Below are 15,575 nucleotides of genomic sequence, written 5' to 3'. Positions count from 1 at the left end.
GGCTCATTACTGGGGTTCATAGTCCTTTTCGCATGAAATGGTCAGATTTTATTGATACAACCTCTAACATTATTCCTCTGTGTATGTACTTTAGAAACTTTTCAAGGCATTAATGCAGCTACTTATTGAATTGGAATCATACTTCACGGTCAATTTCAAACTTTCTCTGCATTATTTAAGAATGGAGTCGTGGTCAGTCTTAACAGAGTTGGATACATTAAATTACATCTTTAATATTCAGATTGGATTACAACATATATTAATAAGGTGATATTTCTTTTAAAAAAGTGCCTTAAGTTTGATGATGAATGGGTCATCAGAAAGGGTCAACTCACCAAAAGGAAAAGGAATTAGCTACACATGACATTTCCCAATTAGAAAACTCAATTAGCTTCATATAAAATAACATGTTCATGCACTCTGCCTGATGAGTCAAGACCTGTAGCAAATTCTGGTTCCCTTTTTCCAGACCAGACATGGCCATGTGAGGGCTTGTGTGAGTCCCATACCTGTGCTGTCTTCATACACCACAGTCACTGTTTTCCAGTTGTAGTAGAGGACCAGATCCAGGACCGCTCTGCTGATAGCTGCATAATCTGGGTAGAGGTTGACGTAAAACCGGTCTTTGTTGTCCACTGAAGGGTGTTTCCAGCGAGTCTGTACATGTGGAACTTCGAGAGCATTGCAAATAGACTGCACAGCACTGACAGAGGAGCTATGGGAAGGGCCAAAGAGAGCAGCCACACCAAGAGCCAGCTGATCACATGCTGATGTCCACAGACAAGGAGGGGGTGGAGAGGGAAAGCAGGGAAGAGGGGAGAGAAAGAGAGAGTTCTGTGAATTTAATCTTCCCTTTCATGGTTCCTCCTTATTTTCGCTATTGGAAACTATTATCCACTCTCCATCTGTATGCTGAGGAAATATGCTTCATCCAGCTTCCAATATTCCTGAGATACTAAATATTAGAGATGTAAATGGAGAAATGATTAGCAACACATCACAAGGCCAATTCCCTGCAAACAAAAATGAGCTGTTGGTCTCACTTCATTACTTTTTTTTTTCTTTTTAATTTGGTCATGCCACGCGGCATGTGGGATCTTAGTTCCCCAACTAGGGATCGAACCCCCAGCCCCTGCATTGGAAGCATTGAGTCTTAACCACTGGACTGCCGGGGAAGTCCTCATTTCATTACTTTTAATCAGATGGAGTCTAAATCTCTTGCTTGGTGTGGTGTTACCCAGAAGCACTCAGAGCTATTCTTTAAGCCATTTGCCAAGTGAATGTCATATAAATCAAGTTCTGTCATCTGGCAATGTGGCAATGAAGGTATTAATGGGTCAGAGAATTCAGAAGACTCTCTGGGTGGCTGCAGAGTACTTTAGTTCCAGTCCTTCCCAAAACTCAGAAAGGAGGTCCAGGATATTGAAAAATTGCTAAAGAATGTTAAGTGATACTGATAGCTAATTAATTATAGAATAATAGATTAGCATAGCTTAAAGGGATCTTAGAAGACATTTTCTCCAACCCACTAATGTCATAGGCAATGAAGTGAGTCAGGGCCACTGGACAGTGGCAGAACTGACCAGAGCCCAGGGACCCAGCTCAAGGACAGGCTTCTTTCTATTTCAATATCAGCCAACATGTACACAAAAATTAATTTTTAACATTTATTTATTTTTTGCATTATAAGATTATATACACACATTGAGATAATTTAGAATATTGAAAAGTATAAGGAAGAAAAAAGGCTCTGAAATTCCATCACTGGGATATCTATTCATAGTTTGGTGTTCTAATTTATTAAAAAATTGAACATGATATAGATACAGTTTGATACATTGCTTTCTGTATTTAACACTAAGTTTAATGCTAAAAGCACACCCTTTCCCCTAAGTCATCACAAATTCTGCAAAAGTATATTTTTAGTGTCATAGAATAGCCTAATCCATGAGTATGTCATTACTTATTTAACTAGTCCTATGATACTGAATATTTAAGCTGCTCCTAATTTTTGGTTATTATAAGTAATATTATAAGCACTTATCTTAGTTCTTATATTTTTCTCTAAATTTTACATTATTTTCTTTGAGTAGATTGAAATCTGTAATTAAAGGGTATTGATATTTTTAAGTCACTTGATACATATAAACCAAATTTCCTTCCAGAAATGTTGGGACAGATTATCTTCTATGACAATGTAAAATAGTGCCTACTCATTTTATGCTGGCATAAATTTATGCTGGCATTAAATATAAATGTAAAAACATTTCAAATTTACATTTTAATTCTAGTTTAAAGGGATTTGGAACTGCCAAGAAACAATAGTTGAATATTTGAATTAAATAATAGCAAAATATTTAAATGAAATTGTCAATTTTTATCATAATGCCATCATACAAATAAAAATAAGTATAAAAATTATATGGCTTTGTCAAAATTATCTGACTTGATTTAGAGAGAAAAATTAATAAGTAATATTTGAGAGCCATATTTCAAATATCTGTGGGACAGCAAATGTTCACAAGGAACTTTCTGACACTGTGCTCTTCGGTACTGAATTATCACATGAGGTATGAAGACATAACTTTCTGTATTAAGTGCTAGAAGTGAAAACTGTCCTCAGAAGCTCATTTTCTGGATGTGCTTTCATTGGTTAGCAAGAAAAAGTGAGGGCATGAAAGTATATGAACTATTATTTCATCTAGAGTAGGCGGTGGATTGAGATTCCTGCTAATATTTAGCTCTGGGATGCTAATATTACTTGACAAAAAAGCAATCCTTTTGAATTCTGTTTGCCAGCAAATTACCAGTTTTAAGAAGTTTTGGGGGTGTTTAATTTACAAGTATGGCAGGTACTTCAGGTCACAAAAATGCTTTGGATTTTAAATGTGGTTGGCTTTCTGGGGTATTTATTCAACAATGTTTTGTGTGAGTGTGTGTGTGAGAGAGAGAGACAGAGAGAGAGAGAGAGAGACAGAGAGAAACAGAGAGAGAGAAACAGAAACAGACAGAGACACAGAAAGGGAGATATGGAGAGAGGAAGATAGAGATCTAACACATAGAGATAATTTATGTAAAGATGCCTTGTAAACTTTAAAGTGCTGTATAAACATAGCATTTTATTATTTGTCATAGACAACTCTGACCTGTATAGTACCTACAACTCCATCCATCTTTGAAAATAAAATATTCTTATACTAAGATCATGCCATACAGTAAAAAAAAAAAAAAAAAATCATTATACTATTCCATTTTCATCTGTGCTCCCAGGAGAACAAGTTTCACATTTTTTTTTTTAAGGGACACTAAGAATCTTGCAGAAGAGTCTACTAGGTGCAATCCAAACTGGGTTAATTCTATGTGGAAACAATCAATATTTAGTTACTTAGAAATCAGCATGAACATGGCATTCATTGTATTCCATTTACTTGTGTGTGTTTGATGGGCAAAGCTTTCCTCTAGGAGAGAAAGAGCCTCTCCTATTCTGGGGTGATGTACCCACACAAACTTCTGTATGGAGGTCCAACAACTCCCTAGTTAGAGGCCAGCCTTCAAGCATGTCAAATGTGGCTTCAAAGAGTCATCTTGGAAGTGTCTGAAGGATGTGCAAACAAGCCCCACCCTTCCAATGACTCTTTCCATGAGACAAACCTTGCAGCCTGCGTACAAATTAGATTACTTTTTAGGAACTTGTCTTCTTTTCAGATGCAAAAGGGAATCAAATGCGGAGATTGTTCTCCTAGGTTTAATTTTCTTTGACCCCAAGTCCCTTGCTTGCTTGATTGCTTGTACCGTTCCATTAATTTTTTTCTTAATTTTTTCCTTTTTTAAAATTGACATATAATCAACACATAACATTATAACATTTCAGGTGTAAAACATAATGATTCAATGTATATAATCTTCACATTTCTATGATCTGTGGAAAGGGGTTAGAAAATTATTTGAGAGGATGGTAGGTAAACCCAGTAGCTCACAACCTGTTAAGATTCAGGTTGTGAATTCTGTGTGTTGTGGGCATTTCCACATGCTAATTGCGTATGACCTTCCACAAAGTTTTATTTGACTGCACTGTACAATTTCATGGTGGTGTCTCAGCCTCAGGAAGGAAAAAACAGATCAAGCTTGACATTTTCCATTCTCAGCTGAACCAGTTAATCATAGAGTGGAGGGCACTGAAGGCTAAGCTAATCAGAAAGGCCCAGAAAACAGAGCTAGGCAACATCCGTTAGGATGGTTCAGATTGTACTGGACAGTGACATCTTGCACCAAAAGTTCCTGCAAACCCATTTGCACAGAGATGTCCACTTTGAAAAAGAGCAGGTAGCAAAAAGAAGTTGACTTGTAGAGCAGACATATCACCCAAAGAAGCTTTTAAAAGTGTGAAAATAGTTACCTCTCCGTGAGGCTTCAAAACTATCAAAAAGGTTAATTCTCTGAATGTCATAGGTTAATGTGGTGTTAGGCATCAGGGTTCGATTTCTGTTAATGCTGGTGACTGCAAACTTGAACGCTAATTCTTCAACATTAACAGGTTCATTTTCCACAGTTTCAAAAATTCCTCCTGCAGAAGCAAAAGAGATGCATGAGAAGCATTAGTTACATTATTCATGTGCATTTTTCAAAAAGAAGAATATAAATGATACAAACAAAAGGCCCAAAAGAATAAAAGCAGGAATGGTCAGAACAGATCCCAAAACCAGTGTTAAAAGTTAAGTGTATCAGCATGTGTCAGATGCAGATAAAATTTCATACATGTGCTTAAGATTTCAAATCCAATATTGGACTGTGTAATACCTATCAGACGGTGAATGAACTCTAAATATTTACTACCATGTAAAGTATGACTGATAATATGGTGGAGGATGATTTTCTACCGTTTGGACATGAATCACTCTGTGGTTGACCTAAGCACAATTTCAGTTTTATCCTGGTAGGATCATCCTTCCTTAGAATGAAACTCCTGCTATTCAGAAGCAGACATTCTAGACTCCAGAAGCATCATGCAGAGTTGAGTAGAGTCAAAATGAGTCATATAGGCATTTTTTTCAAATGAAAATATCTCTTCTTCTTTGTGGCTCAAAATTCTGGGGTCATATGCTAGAACTTTCCAAAGTGCATGGGCAGATTCAAAAAACTATGTTCTACATTTGTTTTGTTTTGTTTTGAGAAACTGGTCCTGCCCCAAAGCAAACCTGTATCCTGCCTCTGGAGAAATAAATTCCCCCACTCAACAAACACATGCATTAAGCCTCTGATATCTTAAAAATGAGGACCTCCACAAGCAACAATACAAAGTATCAGCACCTAAAGCCTCATCAGAGAATTCAGCTCTGGCTTTGTTGTTGACAGAAGCAATTTAAGTATTATTAACTGCATATTCTTAATGTACTTTAAGAGCTGTCCTGGGATTATCAACAGAAACAGAACATACAGTAGAGGCTCTTAGCTGGCCTCTGCTTAACTTACTCCTTGATTGACCAATAAACCTCATTTTCTTTGAAAAAACATATGAATTGGTGTCCATAGAATGCTGAATACTTATAACTAGTAGATTACTTTCATCTACTATCACCACTGAGTGATTCCTTACCTAAGGCCAGTTGTAGGATTTTAGCAAACTTATATATGTTAGATTGGTTTGTGAGCGCTTCAAGTTTTCCCTCCACTCAAAAAAAAAAAAAAAGATAAGGGAGCTTCAAGATGGTGGAAGAGTAAGACACAGAGATCACCTTCCTCCCCACAAATACATCAGAAATACATCTACATGTGGAACGACTCCTACAGAACACTTACTGAACGCTGGCAGAAGACCTCAGACCTCCTAAAAGGCAAGAAACTCCCCCGCGTACCTGGGTAGGGCAAAAGAAAAAACAGGGACAAAAGAATAGGGACAGGACCTGCGCCTCGGGGAGGGAGCTGTGAAGGAGGAAAGGTTTCCACACACTAGGAAGGTCCTTGGTGGGTGGAGACTGTGGGTGGCAGAGGAGGGAAGCTTCGGAGCCGCAGAGGAGAGCGCAGTAACAGGGGTGCGGAGGGCAAAGCGGACAGATTCACGCACAGAGGATCACTGCGGAATAGCACTCACCAGCCCGAGAGGCTTGTCTGCTCACCCGCCAGGGCAGGCGGGGCCTGGGAGCTGAGGCTTAGGCTTCGGAGATCAGACCCCAGGAAGAGGACTGGGGTTGGCAGCGTGAACACAGCCTAAAGGGGCCTAGTGCGTCACGGCTAGCTGGCAGGGAGTCTGGGAAAAAGTCTGGACCTGCTGAAGAGGCAAGAAACCTTTTCTTGACTCTTTGTTTCCTGGTGCACGAGGAGAGGGGATTAAGAGCGCTGCTTAAAGGAGCTCCAGAGATGGGCGCGAGACGCGGCTATCAGTGCAGAGCCCAGAGGCGGGCATGTGATGCTAACGCTGCTGCTGCAGCCACCAAGAAGCCTGTGTGCGAGCACAGGTCACTATCCACACCTCCCCTCCTGGGAGCCTGTGCAGCCCACCACTGCCAGCGTTCCAGTATCCAGGGACAACTTCCCTGGGAGAACGCACGGCATGCCTCAGGCTGGTGCAACGTCACGCCGGCCTCTGCTGCTGCAGGCTCGCCCCGCACTCCGTACCCCTCCCTCCCCCAGGCCTGAGTGACCCAGAGCCCTCAAATCAGCTGCTCCTTTAACCCCGTCCTGTCTGAGCGAAGAACAGATGCACGCTGGCGACCTACAAGCAGAGGCGGGGCCAAATTCAAAGCTGAGCCCCAGGAGATGTGCGAACTAAGAAGAGAAAGGGAAATCTCTCCGAGCAGAATCTGGAGCAGCAGATTAAAGCTCCACAATCAACTTGATGTACCCTGCATCTGTGGAATACCAGAATAGACAACGAATTATCCCAAACTGAGGAGGTGGATTTTGGAAGCAACTATATATATATATATATTTCCCTTTTTCTCTTCCTGTGAGTATGTATGTGTATGCTTCTATTTGTGATTTTGTCTGTATAGCTTTGCTTTTACCATTTGTCTTAGGGTTCTGTCTGTCCATTTTCTTTCTTTCTTTTTTTTTTTTCTGTATAGTTTTTAGCGATTGTTACCATTGGTGGGTTTGTTTTTTGGTTTAGTTGCTCTCTTCTTTCTTTCTTTTTTTTATTACTTTAATTTTTTTTTAAGAATTATTTTTACTTTAAGAACTTTTTAAAAAAATTTTATCTTCTTTCTTTCTTTCACTGTTATCTCCCTTTTATCTAAGCTGTGTGGATGAGAGGCTCTTGGTGCTCCAGTCAAGTGTCAGGGCTTTGCCTCTGAGGTGGGAGAATAAAATTCAGGACACTGGTCCACAAGAGACCTCCCATCTCCATGGAATATCAAATGCCAAAAATCTCCCAGAGATCTCCATCTCAATGCCAAGACCCAGCTCCACTCAAAGACCAGCAAGCTCCAGTGGTGGACACCGTATGCCAAACAACTAACAAGAAAGAAGCACAATGCCACCCATTAGCAGAGAGGCTGCCTAAAATCATAATAAGGCCACAGACACCCCAAAACACACCACCAGACGTGGACCTTCCCAACAGAAAGATAAGATCCAGCCTCATCCACCCGAACACAGGCACTAGTCCCCACCACCAGGAAGCCTACACAATCCACTGAACCAACCGAAGCCACTGAGACCAGACATCTGAAAAAGAATTCAGAATAATGATAGTAAAGATGATCTAAAATCTTGGAAATAGAATGGAGAAAATACAAGAAACATTTAACAAGGACCTAGAAGAACTAAAGAACAAACAAACAGTGATGAACAACACAATAAATGAAATTAAAAATTCTCTAGAAGACATCAGTAGCAGAATAACTGAGGCAGAACAGATAAGTGACCTGGAAGAAAAAAGGAGAAATAATTACTGCACAGCAGAATAAAGAAAAAAGAATGAAAAGAATTGTGGACAGTCTTAGAGATCTCTGGGCCAACATTGAACTCACTAACAATCAAACTATAGGGGTTGCAGAAGAAGAAGAGACAAAGAAAGGGGCTGAGAAAATATTTGAAGAGATTATAGTTGAAAACTTCCCTAATATGGGAAAGGAAATAGTTAATCAAGTCCAGGAAGGACAGAGAGTCCCATACAGGATAAATCGAAGGAGAAACACACCAAGACACATATTAATCAAAATATCAAAAACTAAACACAAAGAAAATCTATTAAAAGAAGCAAGGGAAAAACAACAAATAACATACAAGGGAATCCCCATAAGGTTACTAGCTGAACTTTCAGCAGAAATTCTGCAATCCAGAAGGGAGTGGCAGGACATATTTAAAGTGATGAAGGGGAATAACCTACAACCAAGATTACTCTATCCAGCAAGGATCTCATTCAGATTTGACAGAGAAATTAAAACCTTTACAGACAAGCAAAAGCTAAGAGAATTCAGCACCACCAAACGAGCTTTACAACAAATGCTAAAGGAACTTCTCTAGGCTGGAAACACAAGAGAAGGAAAACACCTACAATAACAAACTTAAAACAATTAATAAAATGGTAATAGGAACATACATATTGATAATTACCTTAAATGTAAATGGGTTAAATGCTCCAAGCAAAAGCCATAGACTCGCTGAATGGATAGAAAAACAAGACCTGTATATATGCTGTCTACAAGAGACACGTCAGACCTAGGAACACATACAGACTGAAAGTGAGGGGATGGAGAAATATATTTCATGCAAATGGAAATCAAATAAAGCGGGAGTAGCAATTCTCATATCAGACAAAATAGACTTTAAAACAAAGACTATTACAAGAGACAAAGAAGGACACTACATAATGATCAAGGGATCAATCCAAGAGAATATACAAAATTTTAAATATATATGTGCCCAGCATAGGAGCACCTCAATACATAATGCAAATACAAACAGCCATAAAAGGGGACATCAGCAGTAGCACAATCATAGTAGGGGATTAACACCCCACTTTCACCAGTGGACAGATCATCCAAAATGAAAATAAATAAGGACACACAAGCTTTAAATGATACATTAAACAAGATGGACTTAATTGATATTTATACGACATTCTATCCAAAAACAACAGAATACACATTCTTCTCAAGTGCTCATGGAACATTCTCCAGGATAGATCATATCTTGGGTCACAAACAAAGTCTTGCTAAATTCCAGAAAATAGAAATTATATCAACTGTCTTTTCCGACCACAATGCTATGAGACTAGATATCAATTACAGGAAAAAAATCTGTAAAAAATAAAAACACATGGAGGTTAAACAATACAATACTTAATAACCAAGACATCCCTGAAGAAATCAAAGAGGAAATGAAAAAAAAAATACCTAGAAACAAATGACAATGAAAACATGATGACCCATAACCTATGGGATGCAGCAAAAGCAGTTCTAGAGGGAAGTTTATAGCGATACAATCCTACCTTAAGAAACAAGAAAAATCTCAAATAAAAAACCAAACCTTACATCTAAAGCAATTAGAAAAAGAACAACAAAATAACCCCAAAGTTAACAGAAGGAAAGAAAACATAAAGATCAGATCAGAAATAAATGAAAAAGAAATGAAGGAAACCATAGCAAAGATCAATAAAACTAAAAGCTGGTTCTTTGAGAAGATAAAAAAATTGATAAATCATTAACCAGATTCATCAAGAAAAAAAGAGAGAAGACTCAAATCAATAGAATTACAAATGAAAAAGGAGAAGTAACAACTGACACTGCAGAAATACAAAGGATCATGAGAGATTACTACAAGCAACTATATGCCAATATAATGGGCAACCTGGAAGAGACGGACAAATTCTCAGAAATGAACAACCTTCCGAGACTGAATGAGGAAGAAATAGAAAATATGAACAGACCAATCACAGGCACTGAAATTGAAACTGTGATTAAAAATCTTCCAACAGAAAGCCCAGGACCAGACACCTTCACAGGTGAATTCTATCAAAGATTTAGAGAAGAGCTAACACCTATCCTTCTCAAACTCTTCCAAAATATAGCAGTGGGAGGAACACTCCCAAACACAATCTACGATGCCACCATCACCCTGATACCAAAACCAGACAAAGATGTCACAAGGAAAGAAAACTACAGGCCAATATCACTGATGAACATAGATTCAAAAATCCTCAACAAAACACTAGCAAACAAAATCCAACAGCACATTAAAAGGATCATACACCATGATCAAGTGAGGTTTATCCCAGGAAAGCAAGCATTCTTCAATATAGGCAAATCAATGTGATACACCATATTAACAAATTGAAGGAGAAAAACCATATGATCAGCTCAATAGATGCAGAGAAATCTTTTGATAAAATTCAACACCCATTTATGATTAAAACCCTCCAGAAAGTAGGCATAGAGGGAACTTACCTCAACAAAATAAAGGCCAGGTATGACAAACCCGCAGCCAACATTGATATCAATTGTGAAAAGATGAAACCATTTACACTAAGGTCAGGAACAAGACAAGCTTGCCCACTCGCATCACTATTATTCAACAGAGCTTTGCAAGTTTTAGCCACAGCAATCAGAGAAAAAAAAGAAATAAAAGGAATCCAAATCAGAAAAGAAGAAGTAAAGATTTCACTGTTTGCAGATGACATGATACTATACATAGAGAATCCTAAAGATGGTGCCAGAAAACTACTAGAGCTAAACAATGAATTTGGTAAACTAGCAGGATACAAAATTAATGCACAGAAATCTCTGGCATTCCTATACACTAATGATGAAAATTCTGAAAGTGAAATTAAGAAACCACTCCCATTTATCATTGCAACAAAAAGAATAAAATATCGAGGATTAAACGCACCTTAGGAGACAAAAGACCTGTATGCAGAAAATTATAAGACACTGATGAAAAAAATTAAAGATGATAATAAATGGAGAGATATACCATGTTCTTGGAAGAATTAACATTGTGAAACGAAAAAAAACAAAGACAAAAACAAAAAAAATGAGACTGAAAGTCACAAATATCACAGGCACAGTTATGATTTATGATTATTCTTTCTAAGAAAAAGAACTCGAGTTGGCAGACTCTCATTCAGAAAATTTACTTTGATCCTATTTTGAAAGAATAGTAAATAAATACTCATCTGTAATTTTTAAGTTAAAATAATTTGGTGGATGGGCAATTTCTTTCTTTTTTTTAAAGTTTTGTTATTTATTTATTTATATATTTATTATTTATTATTTATTCCTGGGTCAAAATATATACAAAGTTCTAACGTTTTAAATGGTTATTTATTTATTTTAAACATCTTTATTGGAGTACAATTGCTTTACAATGGTGTTTTAGTTTCTGATTTATAACAAAGTGAATCAGTTTTACATATACATATGTCGCCATATCACTTCCCTCTTGTGCCTCCCTCCCTCCCTATCCCACTCCTCCAAGTGGTCACAAAGCACCAAGCTGATATCCCTGTGCTATGCAGCTACTTCCCACTAGCTATCTATTTTATGTTTGGTAGTGTATATATGTCCACGCCATTGTCCCATTTTGTCCCAGCTTATCCTTCCCCCTCCCCATATCCTCAAGTCCCCTCTCTAGTAAGTCTGTGTCTTTATTCCCAACTTGCCTCTGGTTCTCCATGACCTTTGTTTATTTATTTTTGTAGATTACATATATATGTGTTAGCATACAGTATTGTTTTTTCTCTTTCTGACTTACTTCACTTGATATGACATACTCTAGGTCCATCTACCTCAATATAAATAACTCAATTTCTCTTCTTTTTATGGCTGAGTAATATTCCACTGTATATACATGCCACATCTTCTTTATCCATTCATCTATTGATGGATACTTAGGTTGCTTCCATGTCCTGGCTATTGCAAATAGAACTGCAATGAACATTGTGGTACATGACTCTTTTTGAATTCTCGTTTTTTCAGGATATATGCCCAGTAATGGGATTGCTGGGTCATATGGTAGTTCTATTTTTGGTTTTTTAAGGAACCTCCATACTGTTCTCCATAGTAGCTGTATCAATTTACATTTCCACCAATAGTGCAAGAGGGTTACCTTTTCTCCACACCCTCTCCAGCATTTATTTTTTGTAGATTTTTTGAGGATGGCCATTCTGACTGGTGTGAGATGATATCTCATTGTAGTTTTGATTTGCATTTCTCTAATGATTAATGACATTGAGCATTCTTTCCCTTGTTTGTTGGCAACCTGTGTAGCTTCTTTGGAGAGATGTCTATTTAGGCCTTTTGCCCATTTTTGGATTGGGTTGTTTGTTTTTTTGATATTGAGCTACATGTGCTACTTGTATATTTTTGAGATTAATCCTTTGTCAGTTGCTTCATTTGCAAATATCTTCTCCTATTCTGAGAGTTGCCTTTTTGTCTTGTTTTTGGTTTCCTTTGCTGTGCTAAAGGTTTCAAGTTTCGTTAGGTCCCATTTGTTTACTTTTGTTTGTATTTCCATTTCTCTAGGAGGTGGGTAATAAAGGATCTTGCTGTCATTTATGTCATAGAGTGTTCTGCCTATGTGTTCCCCTAAGCATTTTCTAGTGTCTGACCTTTCATTTAGATCTTTAATCTATTTTGAGTTTATTTTTGTGTATGGTGTTAGGGAATGTTCTTATTTCATTCTTTTACATGAAGCTGTCCAGTTATCTGAGCACCACTTATTGAAGAGGCTGTATTTTCTCCACTGTATATTCTTGCCTCCTTTATCAACATTAAGGTGCCCATGTGTGCATTGGTTTATCTCTGGGCTTTCTATCCTGTTCCACTGATGTATATTTCTGTTTTTGTGCCAGTACCATACTGTCTTCATTACCGTAGCTTTGTAGTATAGTTTGAAGTCAAGGAGCCTGATACCTTCAGCTCCGTTTTTCTTTCTCAAGACTGTTTTGGATATTCGGAGTCTCTTGTGTTGCCATACAAATTGTGAACATTTTTGGTTTTGTTCTGTGAAAAATGCCAGTGGTAGTTTGATACGGATTGCATTGAATCTGTAGATTGCTTTGTGTAGTAGAGTCATTTTCACAATGTTGATTCTTCCATTCCAAGAACATGGTATATCTCTCCATCTGTTTGTATCATCTTTAATTTCTTTCATTAGTGTCTTATAATTTTCTGCATACAGGTCTTTTGTCTCCTTAGGTAAGTTTATTCCTAGATATTTTATTCTTTTTGTTGCAATGGTAAGTGGGAGTGTTTTCTTAATTTCACTTTCAGAATTTTCATCATTAATGTATAAGAATGCAAGAGATTTCTGTGCATTAATTTTGTATCCTGCTACTTTACCAAATTTATTGATTAGCTCTAGTAGTTTTCTGGTAGCATCTTTAGAATTCTCTATGTATAGTATCATGTCATCTGCAAATAGTGACAGCTTTACTTCTTCTTTTCTGATTTGGATTCCTTTTATTTCTTTTTCTTCTCTGATTGCTGTGGCTAAAACTTGCAAAGCTCTGTTGAATAATAGTGATGCGAGTGGGCAAGCTTGTCTTGTTCCTGACCTTAGTGTAAATGGTTTCATCTTTTCACCATTGAGGACGATATTGGCTGTGATTTTGTCATATATGGCGTTTAATATTTTGAGGAAATTTTGAGGAAATATGCCTACTTTCTGGAGGGTTTTTATCATAAATGGGTGTTGACTTTGTTGAAAGCTTTCTTTGCATCTATTGGGATGATCATATGGTTTTTCTCCTTCAATTTGTTAATATGGTGCATCACATTGATTGATTTGTTTATATTAAAGAATCCTTGCATTCCTGGGATAAACCCCACTTGATCATGGTGTATGATTCTTTTAATGTGCTATTGGATTCTGTTTGCTAATATTCTGTTGAGGATTTTTGCATCTATTTTCATCAGTGATACTGGTCTGTAGTTTTCTATTTTTGTGACATCTTTGTCTTGCTTTGGTATCAGGGTGATGGTAGCCTCGTAGAATGAGTTTGGGAGTGTTCCTCCCTCTGCTATATTTTGGAAGAGTTTGAGAGAATAGGTGTTAGCTCTTCTCTAAATGTTTGATAGAATTCACCTTTGAAGCTGTCTGGTCATGGGCTTTTGTTTGTTGGAAGATTTTTAATCACAGTTTCAATTTCAGTGCTTGTCATCGGTCTTTTTATTTTCTATTTCTTCATGGTTCATTCTCGGAAGGTTGTACATTTCTAAGAATTTGTCCATTTCTTCCAGGTTTTCCATTTGATTGGCATAGAGTTGCTTGTAGTAATCTCTCATGACCCTTTGTATTTCTGCAGTGTCAGTTGTTACTTCTCCTTTTTCATTTGTAATTCTATTTTTTTGAGTCTTCTTCCCTTTTTTCTTGATGAGTCTGACTAATGGTTTATCAATTTTTTTATCTTTTCAAAGAACCAGCTTTTAGTTTTATTGATCTTTGCTATCATTTTGTTCATTTCTTTCTGATCTGATCCTTATGATTTCTTTTCTTCTGCTAACTTTGGGGGTTTTTTTTGTTGTTGTTGTTCTTCTTCTTTCTCTAATTGCTTTAGGTGTTAGCTTAGGTTGTTTATTTGAGATGTTTCTTGTTTCTTAAGGTAGGATTGTATTGCTATAAACTTCCCTCTAGAACTGCTTTTGCTGCATCCCATAGATTTTGGATCGTTGTGTTTTCATTGTCATTTGTTTCTAGGTATTTTTTGATTTCCTCTTTGATTTCTTCATTGATCTCTTGGTTGTTAAGTAGTGTATTGTTTAGCCTTCATGTGTTTTTATTTTTTACAGATTTTTTCCTATAATTGATATCTAGTCTCATAGCATTGTTGTCAGAAAAGATACTTGATATGATTTCTATTTTCTTAAATTTACCAAGGGTTGATTTCTGACCCAAGATATGATCTATCCTGGAAAATGTTCCATGAGCACTTGAGAAGAATGTGTATTCTGTTGTTTTGGATGGAATGTCCTATAAATATTAATTAAGTCCATCTTGTTTCATGTATCATTTAAAGCTTGTGTGTCCTTATTTATTTTCATTTTGGATGATCTGTCCATTGGTGAAAGTGGGATGTTTAAGTCTCCTACTATGATTGTGTTACTTTCAATTTCCCCTTTTATGGCTGTTAGCATTTGCCTTATGTATTGAGGTGCTCCTATTTTGGATGCATAAATATTTACAATTGTTATATCTTCTTCTTGGATTGATCCCTTGATCATTATGTAGTATCCTTTATTTTTTCTCTTGTAATAGTCTTTGTTTTAAAGTCTATTTTGTCTGATATGAGAATGCTACTCCCTCTTTCTTTTGATTTCCATTTGCATGGAATATCTTTATCCATCCACTCACTTTCAGTCTGTATGTGTCCCTAGGTCTGAAGTCGGTCTCTTGTAGACAGCATATGTACAGGTCTTGTTTTTGTATCCATTCAGCCAGTCTATGTCTTTTGTTTGGAGCATTTAATCAATTTACATTTAAGGTACTTATCGATATGTAAGTTCCTATTACCATCTTCTTAATTGTTTTGGGTTTATTATTGTAGGTGTTTTCCTTCACTTGTGTTTCCTACATAGAGAAGTTCCTTTAGCATTTGTTGTAAAGCTCGTTTGGTGGTGCTGAATTCTCTTAGCTTT

The 15,575-nt window shown here is 37.0% G+C and overlaps 1 protein-coding gene across 11 annotated transcripts in view; it reads right to left on the bottom strand.

Moving 5' to 3' along the window:
* The window catches only part of GRIK1 (glutamate ionotropic receptor kainate type subunit 1), a 419,139-nt gene that overhangs the window by 151,767 nt on the left and 251,797 nt on the right, over positions 1-15,575 (bottom strand). For all 11 annotated transcript variants that reach the window (XM_060297863.1, XM_060297866.1, XM_060297865.1 and 8 more), the window contains 2 exons: positions 4,397-4,564; positions 510-767 (listed from right to left, as the gene is read on the bottom strand). In XM_060297863.1, coding sequence (XP_060153846.1) covers positions 510-767; positions 4,397-4,564 — 426 coding nt within the window. The remainder of the gene's footprint in view (positions 1-509; positions 768-4,396; positions 4,565-15,575) is intronic.

This window comes from Globicephala melas, chromosome 4 (genome assembly GCF_963455315.2).
Source record: "Globicephala melas chromosome 4, mGloMel1.2, whole genome shotgun sequence".
NCBI classification, from domain to species: Eukaryota; Metazoa; Chordata; class Mammalia; order Artiodactyla; family Delphinidae; genus Globicephala; species Globicephala melas.
The sequence above is the reverse complement of the archived record's forward strand: the minus strand, read 5'-3'. Positions and strand labels throughout refer to the sequence as shown.